This window comes from Actinia tenebrosa, unplaced genomic scaffold, assembly GCF_029948245.1.
Source record: "Actinia tenebrosa isolate PJP-AT-01 unplaced genomic scaffold, QUT_ActTen_1.0 PGA_scaffold0__85_contigs__length_37466705, whole genome shotgun sequence".
NCBI classification, from domain to species: Eukaryota; Metazoa; Cnidaria; class Anthozoa; order Actiniaria; family Actiniidae; genus Actinia; species Actinia tenebrosa.
Window position 1 is genome coordinate 31731025 of NW_028292569.1, and position 18175 is coordinate 31749199.

At 36.7% G+C, this 18175-nt stretch overlaps 2 protein-coding genes across 2 annotated transcripts; both read left to right on the forward strand.

The window, feature by feature from the left end:
* Positions 1–273: 273 nt before the first annotated feature.
* On the forward strand, positions 274–5428 carry LOC116298408 (somatostatin receptor type 4-like). The gene is made up of 2 exons (XM_031706861.2): positions 274–572; positions 3833–5428. The coding sequence occupies exon 2, from the start codon at positions 4209–4211 to the stop codon at positions 5208–5210; it is 1002 nt and encodes a 333-aa protein (XP_031562721.2). The 5' UTR covers positions 274–572; positions 3833–4208; the 3' UTR covers positions 5211–5428.
* A 4935-nt stretch (positions 5429–10363) lies between these two features.
* LOC116298420 (uncharacterized) lies at positions 10364–15876 on the forward strand. Its single transcript, XM_031706895.2, has 2 exons — positions 10364–10645; positions 12893–15876. Exon 2 carries the CDS (start codon positions 12894–12896, stop codon positions 13818–13820), a length of 927 nt encoding a protein of 308 aa, XP_031562755.2. The 5' UTR covers positions 10364–10645; position 12893; the 3' UTR covers positions 13821–15876.
* Positions 15877–18175: the final 2299 nt, after the last annotated feature.

An 18175-nucleotide genomic window follows, 5' to 3' on the forward strand; every position in this document is an offset into this window, starting at 1 on the left:
ATTTAAATATTATTAATCTCTTAGGATGACTCATTTTCGTTCTTGTTTTATCTAGCAAACATGTTTGTTTTGCTTTGATTTTTTGCTTAGAATGATGCTGATTACGATAAGTTATTTTTAAAACCGCATATAATGAGCCCGCCTTATTTATATCACGTGATATGAAACACGCCGTTCTTACAACAAACGCGATATTTTAAATCTCTTACGATGGCTAATTTTCTTTCTTCTTTGTTCTGGCAAACACATCTTCGTTAGCTGAATCAGACCATCTAAATATCCGTCCACAAACAGCAAACAGTTTTCTTATATTTAGCGTAAATTGTGGGTTGTCGCCACGTGGTCTAGGAGTTCCAACCACTCCAATGACGTCTTTGGTTGTCTGGATGTTGTTGTCAGTGGAGGTCACAAGGAAGCGGCCTTAAAACACTTGATTGGGAAATTAGCACGAAAGGATGCTATTTTGTAAGGCGGGGCTTTAGGTTATATAAGAAGTCATAAGCAGTGCAGTGCTGGATGATTTCACACGCACACGGATCAAGGAATAGACTACGGTGATAATTACGATAAAGGTAAGTCATAATCAAATGATTCCAATAATATATAATCAATGATAATCCCTAATAATGTACAGTTACATTTCAATCTCCTTCCTCCGTGAAATAAATTCTTAATTCATTTCGTGTTTGTCATAATTGGCCAACGCTGCATTGGTGTTCCCTCCATTACAACTCCTTGTCTGTAGTATCTTAAGAAATAATAAAATCAAGAAAAGAAATATTATTATCATAAACCCTTAGAATAAGCTTTATTAACTATTTGAAACAATAATTCCATTTCCATTCAACCTAGGTCAGAAGCGGTAGCGAAAATAGGCATTCACCTGGCTTGATTTGTTTACAAAAAAAATTCAAAAATTTCTGAGCCGCAAAACTCGGATACGACCCCAAGGTTTGATATTTGATTAGAACAATGGAGCTACTTGACTGTTGTGTTTGTCTTGCTTTTTACTCTAACACATTAGTGTACGTATTAAGGTGACATGCTTGAAGCTATCGTCATGTCTTACGGGATATCTTTGTAAAACTCGGTTTTGATTCTGATTTTCCTTACGGAAAGATTGTTGCTGTTGTTGTTGTTTCTTTTTTGTTTTTTTTTGTTTTTTTTTTTTTTTTGCGTTTTTCAGTTAGTTCTTAAACGAAATTTCGCGCAAAGAAGTATGTTTTCCAATGTTGAACGCCCGCGCTTTGGCGCGATTGATTTGAGGCAAACTGATAGTCAATTCAACTAGTTTTTAGCGCTTCGCGCGTCAATATTAATGTAGAATTAATCCATTTTCTCACTTCTGTCTAGAATTAGGATTTTTCCATCTCCGATTCAGAAATGCGGTTTTATAGTGTTACAGATCTCAGTTTTTAAACTCTTTAATGCACAAGTAGAAGTAGAAGTTCCTTGACTTGACCTCATTAGGATTACTTTTCCGATACACACTATATGCAAGCTCAAAGGCTTAGCGTATTAGCAACTGATTCCATTTATTCGTTATTTTACCTTTGATCTGATCGACCATGTGCCGGCTCGCTTTGAATTCGAACGAAACACGAGCTTTGAGCGTTATGAGGAGCTCGTGTGAGATTGTTCGGCGGTTGCGCCTCAAGAAAGGGGAAAATCCTTGAAGATTTCCTATCCCCGATTATTATTATTTCACGATACCCAGACTTTTTATTTGAAACCCTAAACAACTATTATCTTATCGTAGAGATAAAGGATTAAATCCCTACGCGAATCTTGTTTCAGTCTCACACTTTTTTTCTTCTCATTTTGAAGCAACCTTACCAATGGACCCTTCTTAAAAGTATCGTGGATGCGAGGAAATACAAAAAAAAAAAAACACTTTTTCTCGATGGAATTTGTGGCATTTCTTTCGTATTTCCATGTTATCCTCTTATTCAGACAATTTTAAGAAGGATCCCATTTGTGTGGGCGTTCTTCAATTTGGCTATTGGATCGTCTTCCAACGCTGCAGATCTTAATACTGGTCTTAACTGGACTTCACACTTTATAAGAGCCTTTTTAACGCTAAGTGGGAGTTCTTACTTAAGAAGCGTATTTTAATGGTTTTATCTCTTGATTTCGAAAATAATTTGAGCGGCTGATGAACCATTAAATCGCGTCGCTATTTTAGATCTCTTTTTCAAACCTTGACAACGTAGTCTCACTACGCATGCGTGGGCGAGGAAAACAGATATCAACATCGAAGATTGCGCATTAAACTGAACAGGGTTTTGAAGTCAACAGTGCACCTCAGCACGCACGGTACTCGGCGGCGCGCGCCATAACACCCCGTTATTTTTAGTTGTCCATGCGAGTCTCAACGTTGTTCAGTAGCAAATTTAGAAAAAAAAACAAATTTAGTCAAGATAATTGGTCAAAATAGACTTTTAAAAATGAATAGACAATATAGCCCGGAGGACAATTTCGACTCGCTTCAGTTTTAGGTTTTTGTTTCATTCCTAGGAAAACAAGGCACTAATGGAAGATGCCGGATAAGTAAGTCAATAAAGAGTGTCAAGCTCGCGTCGGGATGATGTCTGTAAAACATCGATCGGTATGTTAAGAATGCCCCTCGAGGATAACGAATATTGTGGACATATGTTGGAAAAAACGCTTTCTTGAAGATGTTTTAGTCTATTTGTTCACTCTTTCTAGTCATTTTTATTAGGTGTGAAAGCTGAATGAAGCTAGATTACGACATTGAAAATACAAATGTACACGCCATACAAGCCACACAAGCCTGAATGGTCTATATATCACAGACCTAAGACATGTATAATGAAGTATCCTTCCTTTCGTTTCGTTTTGTTTTACTTTAATTCCAGCCAGGATTAATATAGACATGCATGATTTCCAAACAACGGTGCATAATATGTACATGACAACCTCTAGGTTTATTGGCTTTACTGTTTGAATGAGCTCTTTTTACTGAACATTCTAATGTATTTAGAACAAACACCAACAACAAAGACCTTTGATTCTTGAGACATCGGAGTAGAATGTTATGATATTACTAGTTGGAAATTAATTAAGGTGATCGCACTGTGGATTGATGAGGGCGACCTTATTTGTCTTACGCCCTGGCGTTGTCTCTCCAAAACCGAAGTCCGTTTTGATAGCGATTTACAGCTATGCGAACGAACTAAGTTAATGGCCAGAAATATACAGGATGTTTGAACTTTATTTGTCAAATATATTGAATTTCGTAGCATTTTACTTATTTTCCTGTCTGTTAGATACGTACAAATCCCTCATAAATAAATACAGCAAAGTTCGACAGAATTAGATGGTAATTGTCCAAGGTTGTGTCAAAAAACACTAGATATATTTTAGTTTCTGTCTGCCACGAAAGTCTTACTCGGAACCGAACAGATGGGATATCATTACATGTAATAGAATACAAATGTACATCCGTAAAGTCTCTGGTGCCTTACAAAAGTCTTGGGTCGATGTTGCCGATTGGTTGGCAAAAGGATTGCCATTCATAGCAATGCTTGCGCTGTTTGGTTTTTAGCTTTTAGTGGCATTTGTAATCAGGTTATGAGCGTCACTCTCACTTATCTTAATGCAAACAGAAAATGACTTATGGATTTGCGTGTTTTTCTTAAATTAAAGTGACAACTCGTCTTGACTCATTTTTGAGCAGCAGCGTGGTACGTTTCAGGGTTTGACAAAATTAATGCTTTGATGGCCTTTGAAGAGGTTCGATTCATACGCGGACTCGTTAAAAAGGTTTAATTTTAACATCTCTTTTTTCAATTATTTTTATCTTCAACAGGACAGGTAATGTAAAGGACTGTGTTGACTTCGAGATAGTCTTGTTGAGATTATTGGCAATCAAACTGAAAACAGATTATTGGACAATAGAAGAACACTAGTAGGTTCTAGTGGTACAAGTTTCTGAGCTTTAAACCAAAGTTAATTTAACACTGGTCTGAAGAAGGAAGGCGAAACTTCTTACTGTGAATCACTAGTGATAAAGACGTTTTTTCCGAAAACGAGGGAACTCTTTCAAAAACAACGACGATTATAGAGAATATTCTACTTGAATCCATATCATCCATAGAAATCACCGCGCTTTTGGCGCGCTTTGATAAAGAGAAAATCAAGTTTCTTTGAAGGGCAACAAATTACGCTGCAAAACCAGAGACAAAATGAATAACAGTAGCTTGACGAACAGCAGCTCAAAGTATGGCGCTTGGGGAATCTCATCCTCCATCGCTGAACTCACGTCATGGACTGCAACTTTCGTTCTCGTAGATATCCTTATCGTAGTTGGAAACGGTCTTGTCTTCTTCTACTATGCAAAGAGCAAACAGGCACAACGCTCCCGTGCGTACTACTTTCTACTAAACCTTGCGTTACTAGATGAACTTGTTGGCATTCTTTCGCTACCTCTGTATATATTTTTTCTCGTGTTATGGATCCGCACTGAATACAATCCGTACGACTTTCTTTACCGAATGTACATGGCAATCGATATTACTTCGGGTTTAGGGTCCATGTTTACTGTGGTTCTGATTTCAGTCGATCGATGCTTTGCCGTCGTTTTTCCATTCAAACATCGTTGCGCGCGTCGAAAGGTATATTTCTATCTACTTTTTGGTGTATGGATTACTGCAAGTGGAATCGCCGTTGCGTGGCTCACATGGCTTGACGAGGGACCAGCAACATTCATCTATGTTTCGTCCATTTGTTTCTCTCTCGCCATCATCACCATTTCCATCGTTAACTTGGTAATGACCATCAAACTTCGAATGCGAACTGAACAACAAAAAAATTTCCGTACAATTTCCCTAAACGAGAAAAAACTGACGCGCATTCTCAAGATGGTGACGTTTGCGTTTTTTTTAACCTGGATTCCGATCCAATGCGTAAACTCCGTGTACTTTGTTCTTGATTACAACACTATCATTCCCCCTAATGTCATTTATTTTACCAAGCTTCTCCAATACGGAGGCTCCTTCGTAAACTCTGTTATTTATTACAACAATAATCCCGAGTTCAAGAACATAATGCAAAGATATTTTTGCATCTCTTTTCGACCATCAAAAAAGTATAAAGTGACGACAACTGCGCATGTCGTCAATAAAACGAATAGAATCTCACTGGAACAATCACCGCAAGTTCAACAAGACGATGCGTTAGATAGTTAGACGTCAAACTAACTTTTTAACGGGAAAAAATGGTGTTTAGATTTTTTTCAAACAGCTTTTCATCGCGAGAACATCCAGCTATTAACCGTCCAATCAAAAGGCGTGTTATTTTTGGAAGGTAATTAATAGCTAATCGCTAGAGGCTTTGGTAATGAGGAAGCAATGAACCTGAACGACCAATAAAAAGAAATGATTTATTAAAGACAAATACCAGCTAACTGTGAGTACTCAACACAGATCTAGGTCTGTTTGTAGTTGAACCCTCAAGATGTTATATCGCACCGACGTTTTTCAGATAGTTTTCAAGACTTTAAAAAGGTTTAGAAATTGGTTCACATAGACCAAAATCTCATAGTTATTTCTTTCCTCTGCTTGTCATTTTTCCATTCTTCTATTTGTCTTTTTTTTTTTTTTTTTTTTTTTAAATAACAATAACGAGAAGAAAAAAGAAAAGAAAAAGTACGACATGGCCGCCATGTTGGTTGACCTGCAACAAAAGAGACCAAGATCAAATCTTTTATTCAAGTCAACCAATATGGCGGCAATGACGTCACAATTTATTTTATTTTATTTTATTGTTTTGCCTCTCATTTTCCTTTGTTTATTTATTTGTTTTCCTAACCTTTATATTTGCTAATTTTGCTGCTAAATTTTAATTTTTTCGCATTCAGTTTTGCATTCAGTTTTTTCGTGTTTCATTTTTCTCGTGCGCAAAGTTCACCTTTCTTCCATCCCCATGGCGATGCGCAGAACTGCTTCTTTTGGCCCCAAAGCAATTTTATTGCCTGCTAAATATTTAATGAATGGCAAACGTAAGATAGTAGTATACAAACATGTTGAGTTCCTGCCAGACAGACAGGGATTAGCGACGATTACTGTTAATGATACTCCTTGTTCTTTGAATAGACAGCACTTAAGAACCGAAGTACAAAGTAAACTAAGTGTTACTTGCAGTTTTGTTAAGATAAACCACTCAAACTTCAAATTTATCAAACCCTGAAACAACCTCTGGGCTGATCTAAGTCAGGGCATGGCTAACTCACAGATCGAACCAAACAACCTCTAGGCTGATCTAAGTCAGGGCAAAGTTAACTCACAGATCCAACCCTGAAACAATCTTTGGGTTGATCTAATTAAGTCAGGACATGGCTAACTCACAGATCGAACCAAACAACCTCTAGGCTGATCTAAGTCAGGGTATGGGTAACGTCAGTGTTATTGTTTGCGGAGGTTTGAAAACCGGAAAACTCGGGAAAAAACTCTTGAATTAGGGAGAGGCCCAACAAACTCTACCCACATGTGATGTAGAGTCCAGGAACCAAACCTGAAACCTCAGAGGTGACTGAAACATAAAGTTAAGAAAAACAAACGTAAAACGATCCCTTATATCAGTTAATGGAAGAGGCCTTGTGTGAATCTTAAGAGAGAGACTCAAGATTGTAGGAAATATAAGGTTTCTTTTATGATAACAGTTTCTGCAGAGAATTAGAATCCAATGACGTAGAGAGCTAGGGGTGACATGACAGTAGTAACGAGTACCCCCTCTCATAATTCAGTTTTCCATTTCATTCATATTTTTGACTTTAAAAGCCAAAAATGAGAGAAATTTTGAGCGGCTTTTAGAGTTTGTTTTAGCGATTTTGCGTTGTTGTCGTCGTTGTTGTTTCGTTTTCGTTGAGTCGGTTTTTTGTTTGTTTGTTTGTTTTACGTTGGTGGAGTTCCTGTCGTAGATTTGGCCGGAACGGAGCGCACGCGCGCTTGTCTTTTTGCTCTAGGACTTTAGGTACCCCACTGTATTTTATAATAGCTCTATCGTAAGTATACTGATGATCTTAGGAAGGATTAATTTTCACTTAACTCGAAAAAATCCGGTTTTATGGAAAGTACTAGACGACTATAAAAAGGGAAATGTTTCTGGGGGGGAAAGCATAAAGTAAGGTTTTTAAAATTCAAAAGTAAAGTACTTGGAATGATTTTTACAAATGTTCTTGACGTATCATTCTAACAGAATAGGAAACTTGTAATTGCCTTCCGACAGGGACTGACAAAGTACGCCAGACTGATAATCGTTGTAAATATTAAGTAAGTTTCATGTGTCGTAGAACCGTCCACAATCGAGCCTACTAGCATGCATTCTTTCTTTCTTTCTTTCTTGCATACACTCACTTGCAATTGTTTTATCTCTTGCATCAAAGTGGACTGAATGTTCTCTCGGACGCACGGAAACACAAATCCCTGGTGTTTCAAGAGTCATTCTTAAAGTGCTTATCTTAGATTGATAGATAGAGATACTAAGAGAGATAGTTATGCGATAGACTCAAATGTCGATAGCAAATCTTCTAAAACTATGACATACTCTAGAGTGGAGTATGACTTCCTGAAGGAGTGTCGGATATGAAGATTATAAACTTTGCTAAACACTCTTCTAGCTTTTACAATCCTTGTACTCGTTGCAAGACGTGTTTTATTTTTAGCTCAACCAAACATTCTTTTCTGTGCCTCAGATCAGATTTACTGCATTTTATCATTCGTTTTTTTCAAAATTATCTAGCAATTAACAGAATAAGCTCAATTTCAGACTTGTCTTCTCTCAGGAATAAGATTATCGGTTTGAATTGTATCCATTTTCATGTGTCTTCTCATGTGTATCCTTTAAACAAAGAAATGATGCTCAAGGGAATGACCAGTAGTCTGAAATAGGAAAACCTATGCGCAACCGTTAAACATAGAAATAATACTCAAGAGATTTAATAACGTGATTTGAAATGGAATAACATTACGACTAAGCTAAAGAGGTACATTCAATCAGAGGAATTATTTGAATTTACCTCGTAATGACATGCATAGCGAAATGATATCATCTGTATATTGATTGAATGAAATTGTAAATATAAATCCAATACTGTACACAATTGTAGTATTCAATACACATTAAAAAACTGAATCGCAGGACTTTGATCTGAAAAGCTTTCTAATAAATACGCGTCAATAGCTACCACCGTTGTTTCTAAGGTCGCCTTAAATACCTTACTAAAAGTTAACCCATTGGTTTTAAAGGTCGCCTGTTATATCACGACCACCCTTGCAGTAAGCGACCACCTTGGTTTCAAAGATGACCTGGCTCTAGCAAATATCTTATTATAAGGGAAACCATTGGTTTTAAAGGTCGCCTGTTATATCACGACCACCCTTGTAATAAACGACCACCTAGGTTTCAAAGGTCACCCTTGACATAAGGCACTTGTTCTCAACGATCGGCTATCATCAGTAACCACTTTTCCATAATCGACCATAGTCATTATCATAGTAAGTCATCTTTTGAAAGCTGGCCAATAGAGAAAGAAGTCATATCCAAGAGAATGACACGACACCTGTAAAAAAAACACCAAAGTAGTTTGTTTTTTTTAATTTTAACCGCTTTTGGTTTTTGATAATTAACGAGCGTGTTTGTGCAGCGTATACGAAAGATTTTTTACCAATCATATGACTTCATATTTTCTGCCAATTTGTGTCTCGCACGAAAAGTTGACGTTCTCACTGACATCTTACTGCCATCAGCACCGATAGTAATGAAAATCTCATTTCATCCTCAACCGTTTAGACGATTTTTTAATATTTTGGTTCAAAGGTAAAAGCTTTTGATTCAATATGACAACAACTGGCTTGTCAAATACGAAAACAAAGCATTGCTATGTTGACGTAAAAATACTGAATCTAAACGCTAGGAATTCAACCAAGTTGGGTTAATTTACTGGCTGTTGGAAGCCAAAATAAATTAATCTTATTGAATACGAAGGTATTATGTGATAAAAAGCTTCCTAATTAAGGAAGAATAAACCGATTACTACGAATTTGCAACTATTCCCATGGGGGGAAAAGGAAGAAAATCAAAATTTTCCACCTTTTTTTTTTTTTTTTTTTTTTTTTTCGTGAAGGTAGTAAAATGAAATAATGAAACATACTGTTTATGCTTGCTACAAATTTGCAACTATTCCCATGGGGGAAGACGGAAGAAAATCAAAATTTTCCACCCTTTTTTTTTTTTTTTTTTTTTTTTTTTTTTTTTTCTTTGAAGGCAGTAAAATAAAATAATGAAACATACTGTTTATGCTTGCTCGGTTTTGCTCATTAGTTCAGCAGAAATTCATAATATTTATGACTTTAAACCTGACTTTGATGGGAGAACAAATATACCCCGAGTTCATATCTGACAGAATTATTCTCATTCTCTTTGGCGCCTTTTTAGCATCCCTTGAGGGTGAATCTCCAGAAAAATATTGAGGCCTTTCAAATATTAAAAGCCAAAATCTCCTTACATGAAACATTATGATTAACCTCATAAAGGTTTTAAGAGTATAGTTTTTGATGTTTTATCTGTGACAGGTGTTTCTCGTAAGGATGCTATATCTGTGTCAATCACACTGGTGACCGATTGAATTTATTCAAATCGAGACGATTAGGGAGTTTGTCTATAAAAAAAAGAGGATGACAGTTTTCTCCTTACTATGTCTTAACAAGTCAAATCCGCAAAGAATACAAGGAGTGAACCTTCTATCAAAGCTTTTGAAAGATTAATGAATCTGACCAGCAACATAGTTCGACGTAAAACAATGCGCTGTATGAGACTAATCGCTGTCATTCAAAAGAATTTCGAACACACTTGCAGAGGATTCGCCTGAACTGTAAATATTTTTCTTTATGGAGCAAAATGTTTCTATGAAGTTTGACGTGCATTGGATATTTGAATTTGTAGCTCGTATATGTAGGAGGACAAGATAATGTGTGGGTGGCGGGATCCAATAATTGATCAGGGACAGTAGACTTGATGAGTCTTTCACGAACATCTTCGAATACTTAACATTAGTTCAAAAGAAGAATACAAAGTGTTCATGACATCAAAAATACGATACTAAAAAAAAACACTTCTGCAAGAAGCAGCTAAAGCAGATGCTGAAGTTTAACGATAACAGCTTGTGAAAGTACATTAACGGTGAAATTGAGGTGATCCATAATTAATCGCGTCCCGGTCGTTTCAACGCAGCATCGACGCGAGAAAATCCAATCACTCATTTAACTCATAGGACCCTATTTGTTGACATACATCGCCCAATACGCCTCAAAGTCACCTTTCACTAACTTTAGATGCCCACAAACAATACATCAGTCTCTTTAGTTATGCAAATCAATAAATGTAAATGAAAATCTTGACCAGAATTGACCTACACATTAGCAAGCCGCGTACTTCTAGTGAACGTTCTTCAAGGTTTATCGAGGTTTGACGCATTTATGGCCGGAAACGAGAGCAGCAGTGCATGAGAAAGGAAGCGTGAACAGTTAAAACTGAGCTATAGATTTACAACCGACAATTCAAGCCAGGGAATTCGATTTTTTTTTTGGAAGATTATATCTGTGGTTGAATCGCCAGTTGTGTACAGGTATGTGTTTTCATTTCTGTATCGTTCTGACTTAACAAAGCTTTTTTAAACCAACTACTTGTCTTCTTAATCAATTTTATCCTTTCCCCTTTACTAGAACGAATTTTTAAACGCTGTGAATATTTTATAGTTGAACGTGTTATGCAAAAGTGTAAAGATAGACTCATTTACTTCATCGTACATACTTGACAAACATACTGTACAAACGAGTGACTTGACTCGTTACTCATTAAAGTTGACAGCATGACTTCTCATACGCTTTTAAAAACAGAAATAAAACTTCAAAGCAACGCTCTCACGGACATTTAAAAGAAGTTTACTCCAATATTTTTCGGTGTTGAATTGTAAATCTTATTTCTGTAGTCGTACACCAATGTTGTCACTACTATATACACATAAAGGTACTAGTTCCCTACCGTTATTCAAGATAACGGCCGAACAGGAATAGCACATATCTCAAAGCAGTATAATATCTAATTTACTTTACTTCTACTTTTTTCGCGACGAAAACTCCAAAACAAGAATCCTACAAAAGAATAAGTGATTAACACGATCATGCTGAAGCATGCCGAAGCATTAAAAAAACATGAAATTTGTTTAGCGTTGAAAAACTCGGCAGCAAATAATATTACGTTTGAAGAAACCGTGGATTAATATGTCAATCAAAAATCAAGAAATTTAAGGTCAAAATAAATCATACTTGAAAAAACATTACACTGAAATTTAGGAGGAGTACGTTGCTAAAACACATTTAGAATTGCCTAGTGAAAATATCTTTAAATTTGCGATAAATATCGAAAAATCTGGAGTAGTATTCATCAAGTATTTCTCTGCACGACAACGAAGACAGCTGAAAAAATAAAGTGTAAAACACCTCCCAATTTTTATCACGAACGAATGAAAAATCCTAAAATAAAGTTATAAGGTAATTTGGTGTGAAAACCAAATCTGACATGTTTTGTATCTTTAATCTTTCTTTCACGGAGTAGAATATCTTATTCTGTCATATTGGTTTGTTAGCGCGTGCTTGCCATTACCAGTTCAAGACAGTGGTTTATCAGTTGTGTGTAAGATAAGCGTCGTACAGTACAACCAGTCAATCTAGACCAACTGAGCGACCATTACATTCATGAATTCTTCAATATTTTTCTGTCAAACACAAATAAAATGATAAAATAGGAACGGTAAACTTCATAATTTTATCTAGTAAAAAGTCTTAATCGACAGACGGGCATAGATCGACCGCTGACATAAATTCTCTCTCCCCAAACCCCTCATAGTGCTGATATTGTCCTAACAAACCTTAAAGCTAAGTGGCTTAAAGTCTATTTTGTTTCCTCCTTTTCCACCTTATTGTCTAAAGATTGTAATACTTGATATTTCTTTGCACAGCCTATAATCCTTTTCGTAAAAAATCTAATAAATCAGCCCTTTTTTTTCCCTTCATGAATCAAGTGATTTATTGCTCTGATTTCACTCACCAAATCAATATATCTTTTTCCTCTGACTTCGTACGTTTTATGAGGTCGTATTTTATTATACATTCTATAATCCTTCTCATAAAGGAATATCCGCTTAAATAGGTTCTTTTGTTTTTCTTTATAGATAAGTTTTTTTGTCTAGAGTGCTCGCACTAAACCCGTGAAACAAATACTAATTTTTAGTACTAAATTGTAATAATCAAACAATAAGAAACAAAGGATTCTGTATGAATTACTTCTAATTAGTACTAAATATTATTCACGGGTTTAGTGCATGTACTCGATCTATCAGCATTTTTCTCTTGAGTTTCTTCTTTCTTGTGATATACATGCAGCTATTTCAAAACTTGAAGGTTGAAGGGGCGAATGGCGATATGTGCAAATGAACGTTTAGCAATCGGGCAGTAGGAGATAGGTCATGTGCTCGTAAATCCCTCCTTTTTGGATCTTTTCCATTTTCATATTTCATGTTTTCCATTTTTCCATTTCTTTTTCACACGTTTTCCCTTTTTTTATTCCACTTTTCGATACTTTTCATGCATTTTTATACTCTTCCTTCTGAACTTCTTTCAACTCCTCACCGATTTCTTATCCCTTTTCAAGTGTCCCACCCTGTCCCCCCCCCCCCCCCCCACTCCCCCCCCCCCTCCCTCCCACTCCCCCATCCCCACTTTCTTTCTTATATCAATTCTCATCCCGTTTTACTGTGTCCCACTTTTTCCCTTTTCATCCATTCATCAAGTTAATACTTTTTCATCTTTCACAGGATGAATAACTCTACACTTACCAACCAAACCCTGCCTGTTCCTATGGTAACCAGCGCCTACCCCCTCAACCAAGACCCTCAGTTGGAACACTGGGAAGTGATGACAGTAGCAGCGTTCTACGGTATTGTTGGGTTAGCAGTAATAATCCCTAACTATCTAACTGTCCGTGCCTTGTTTACAACCAAGGCTCTTCTCTACCGCCAAAAGCACTTGATCGGGAACATGGCCACGGCGGACTTTCTAGTAGGATTTGTATCTATCCCAGCTTTTCTCTACAACTTGGTAAAATGGCCGAGTTTTGGGTTCGTTATTTACGAAGGGATGGATTCATTTGCGGGTTTTCTCAGCATATTTTCTCTTGCCGCAATTTCTGTTCAAAGCTTTAATGAAGTCGTGTTGTCCCAGCCCCAAAACATGCCTCCAAGCTTGTGCCATCAGATTCTTATTGTGTTCTCGATCTGGGTGGCCGCGGGCCTTGGAGCAGCGTTAAACGTCGTCTGCGTAATGGATCTATTCCCTCAATATTTTACATTCGTTCACTACTTCTACTTCCTCGTCGTCTTCCTCTGTACCTCAGGCCTCATTATCTTAGTAACATGTTTTTCTGTCATGGCTAAGACTTGCTACAAAGCGAAACAAATGGAAGAAAAGCATACCAAAGATGATGCTAATACCTTCAGCTCCATCTTTACAGTCATGTTGGTCTACATCGTTTTCTGGATGTTTCCTTATATCTATTTCACGTATAATCGCGTCTGTAAACTCTGTACCCCTTCTATGGATGCCAAGTTCTTCTATATCATCAGAATCTTCATGTATATGAAGTGCATATTCAACCCTATCATCTTTTTTAATAAAATTTTATACTTTTCGGGTGCAATCATGAGGATCCTTACTCGTGAATGTTTCGGAATGTCTTATCATTGACTTCGGAACTCACAGACTCTAGTCGTCCTGGGAATTCATAAAAAATGAACTGCTGGGAGTCACTGACGTCATTTCCTGTCTCGTGCGTAACTGGTGTTCATCAGCTGAATTACAAGTTTGCAATAGAATCTTTCTCGCTGACAGCACATGGTGGTCAGTGTTTGAACACCATTCAGAGCAGATAATGATATTGAAAGACTTTTATTAAAGGATTGAAACCCAGAAGCTGAAGCTGCTTAAGACTTTTTAAACTGAATTTTTTGCACGTTTGAATTGATCATTTTTACGACTTTATCTACAAATATTTTAGAGCTTCGATCGATTGACGCAATAACCTTCATTCACTAATTTAAAGCATTAGTCCACGCCTGTCTCGCTGGCAAAAGTGAACGTAACTGAGACCTCTGGAGACGTATGCTAAATAACCAATCTTCCTGGACGGAATAGCTGATCAATAGCTGAATATATGCATGAAGTATTAACTATGAGAACATTTTCATTTTAATGGATCGAAGCTGATTTGCACGAAGCCTTTATTTTGCACACTTTGTAAATTGAACCTAGGGTGTCGTAGCGATAGTAGACTCACGCGGTCGCCTCTCACTTCAATTTAGTCTCGGTATTACACGTGGCTAGAGTTTCTTTAGGTCTCTTTCTTCATTCGAGGGTTGGTTTTTCTCCGGGTTCTCCGGATTTCCGCTCTCCGCAAAACCTAAAACGTTAAATCCCAACCACACAGGTTGTTTCGGGTATCGATAAAATTTAAATGTCTAAAGACCGTACAGGAATCTCCTGTGCATTGAAAATTTTCTTGAAGCAAAGCTTCACTAAAAATAGCTAAATTTTAAAAATTTAAAACAAGTTTATAAGTTTACAAAGCTAATCGCAATTAATGGGTATCGCTTTTTGAAGCCCATTTTCAGGGCATTTTCTAGTTTTATTTATATTTTGCTTCAGCAAAATGTCTAAGCAAAAAATGGTTAGCGGAAAATTCAAATTTGTACGTTTTTTCTATTCTACTTCATTGATTAAATCACCGCAAGTTTAAAAGCGCATGCGCAGAACACGATTTTAAAACATATCTTACGAATCCTTTCTTGGCCGGGAGACACTGGTATCAAGAGTGTAAAGAACTGTCGAATATCAATAATACGGAAGAACGCATGCGCAATAATTGACTTGAAAAATCATAGTGCACAGGCACGGTCATGGTACGATTGCTTGCCATCCAATCGAATTGCTAAGATGGCCCCTTCATGGCTATCACTATCATAAGCGTCGTTAGTTCTCGTGGGTTTTCCACGCTCAAGGCCAAGAGAGATTTTGAAAGAGAGTGAAATCTTATTTGTATATTTAACTATGCACTTGCACTGGAATAAAAATAAATAATCTAAAATTATCGTTGAACTAAAGACTATCCATCTGGTGAAGATTGTTATAAAGATATATCCTGGTTTTGAGCTATAATATAATTACTGCAAATAATACTAAATACTAATATGGTAGAAATAGGCACTTTGCAGTTAACGGTTACATGTCTGTACTGGAGAGTAAATTTTTTGTTATTTTAAATTGGTGATTCTTTTTAGCTACTTGTAAAGAACCGAATGAAACGATGTGTAACCAGTGTGTTACGAAATACAGTTTTGTTACGATCTCTGGAAACAGGGCGTAGAAATTGCGTTTGCTCACCAGTATATTTTACCCATGGGAATCAAGATGATCATTCATTTGCTCTCAGTAAATTAATCAGTACGTGATTACTGAGCTGCAAAGGGCCTAATTCTCTAGGATTTCTTATGGAATGACATATAATACTCAAGGGAATGACTTGTGGTCTGAAATGGGAAACATTACGACCAAGCCAAAAGTGTCCATTCTCTTGAACTTAAACCTGAAACTCTTAGTATTTCTTGACGTAAAAATGTTTTTTCTGTATCAATTTTTTTTATAGTATAGGAAATTAAAACTACACACACTTCATGTGGTACATGTAGTATCTGTATTGATGTTATACATCGGTCATTGCCTTACAGAAATAAATGTTCAAAGCACATCAGCCGATTTATACTTTTTTCAATCCTAAGTGCATCAATTATGCTCAATATTAAACTATACAATGAAAACTAACAGTTATAAATTGAATATCAAGACATTTAAAATTAAGATAAAATATTTTTTTATAATAGGATTAATAGCATGGGAAGCTGTACTACTTACTTATCTGGCACGTTCAAGGAAGCTTATAATTAGCTTTTTTCTATTTTTACGCGAAACGTGCTATGAATTATGACAAAGAATGATCATTCTCAAGCAGGATGCTCAAACAGGAATCAGAAAGTTAAAATCTGCGTCATAAGAGACCTCTTTACTTTGAGTGTAATGTTTTTCCATTTTAGGCCACGTATCACTCCCTTGAGAATAAGATTCTTTGTGGTTGTATCCATATTCATGTGTCTTCTCATGTGCAACCGTTAAACAAAGAAATGATACTCAAGGGAATGACACGTGGTCTTGAGAACAAGATTCTTTGTTCGAGTTATATCCATATTCATGTGTCTTCTCATGCGCAACCCTTAAACAAAGAAATAATACTCAAGGGAATGATACGTGGCCTAAAATGAGAAAGCATAACGCCAAAGGTAAAAATTCTAAAACTAATTCTCTCAGGAGGCTGCATGTTTTCGGCAACGGTTTTAAATCAAAGACTGAGTGGTATGAGTCCATGATTACCGTCAGGCCGATAAACGATATCCATTTGATGAATTACTACGTGCTGTTATATACTAAAGCCACTTAATGCCTAATGAGGTAAGAGCGCTATAACGGTGTGGTTTGCATTAGATTCATTTAAATTTAAATTGCCCTTATTCACTATGACGTCACAACAAAACAATCTATTGTGTAAACGCAAATTCACCGAAAATTGTATCAATCCACGAAGAGAAGCAGAATAGCCAGCAAACGCTCAGAATATTTTTTAGTACATATTAACACATATTATATCTGAAAACCAGGCCATTTTAGATTAAACTGTTTCGCTAGGAGCAAATTTTGTTGAATTTTCTATTGGATTTGGCGATTCTATCCCCCACATAAACAAGCAGTGACGTCATAGTGAAATAGGGCAATTACCGTTCGTCAAGGGAATTATAGTGCGTCATTTTTATAGCCCGCCATTCAAGAAATAATTCAGTTTCCCTGGTTGTTCCTCCTGTCATGGCTGCCATCACGTGATTGTGCAAAGCCTCTATACATATATAGACCAGAATGGGTTATTTTTTCGATTTGGTCTATACACACTTTGGTTTGCTGGTTCAGTAGTTGGTTAACTTCCAGCACGTTCACCTGTAGAAGAAAAGGATTCAAGGGTTGCCCTAGATTACCCCCGAAGTCTTCTTCTAAAAGGTAGGTAGTATAGCCAGCTAAGCAAATAAGGGTCAAATCATCCAATAACATTACACTAAAATTTACCTTCTCATCTATCCTCGTACCCAGGCTATTTCTTGTCAGCTCTCCCATTGGTCCAAAATGGCGGAGACTTCAGAGCTACCATACGTACTCCTTAGAAAACGCTCGGAGTTAGACTAACGCTTTCAAAATAGAGTAAGTATTGACCATAGGCCGCTCAATTTACTTCCATACATCACTATTCACCGAAATCGAGGATTTGGTCAGGGTACTCGTATGACAGACACTTGCGTGACGTCTTGCCAAACAGCGAAGAGAATAGGAATAGCCTGGGGATGAAGTTACTTCTCTTCTATCAGTCCAGCTTTAATTAAAACCAGATAGCGTGCTAATGAAAGAAAACGAAAGGATTGGCGGACTACTAAAAAGCACCGCTGTCATCTGCGAGATAACGGGATCGGGGCCGGAGCCGCCGACAACAAAATGTTTGCTTTACCAAATGGCAAGTGTTATGAAGCATTTTTATGAATCTTTTGACAGAATAAATATCGGTAATGAAAAAATAACAATGTTGTTTAACAGATATGACATTGCAATTATATGCTTAATATTGCTTGAGGCGAAAGAAGCTGACGCGCATGCTCAAGTTTGTTAAAGTCTTAAACGCTAAAGAAATCCCTTGGCAATAATATGTAATGCCTTTGACAAATGGCGCTAAATAACTAGTCTGTACCTTCTAGAACATTCTATAATTAGAATGACGGAAAGTAATTGCCAAGGAAATTAAAAAACTTCACAAAGTGCACAAAAGATATTGGTAGAATGATCCAGGAAAATAAGACTTGGTAAAGGATTTGATTGGATCTGTAGTACCGACACTTGAGACATATAACTGACATATGACTATACAAAAAGTAATGTCAACGTTACAAGTACTGAGTTAT

What these genes read in the sequence shown, in the direction of transcription:
- LOC116298408 (XM_031706861.2), top strand. Translation starts at nt 4,209, where the DNA reads ATGAATAACAGTAGCTTGACGAACAGCAGCTCAAAGTATGGCGCTTGG.
- LOC116298420 (XM_031706895.2), top strand. Translation starts at nt 12,894, where the DNA reads ATGAATAACTCTACACTTACCAACCAAACCCTGCCTGTTCCTATGGTA.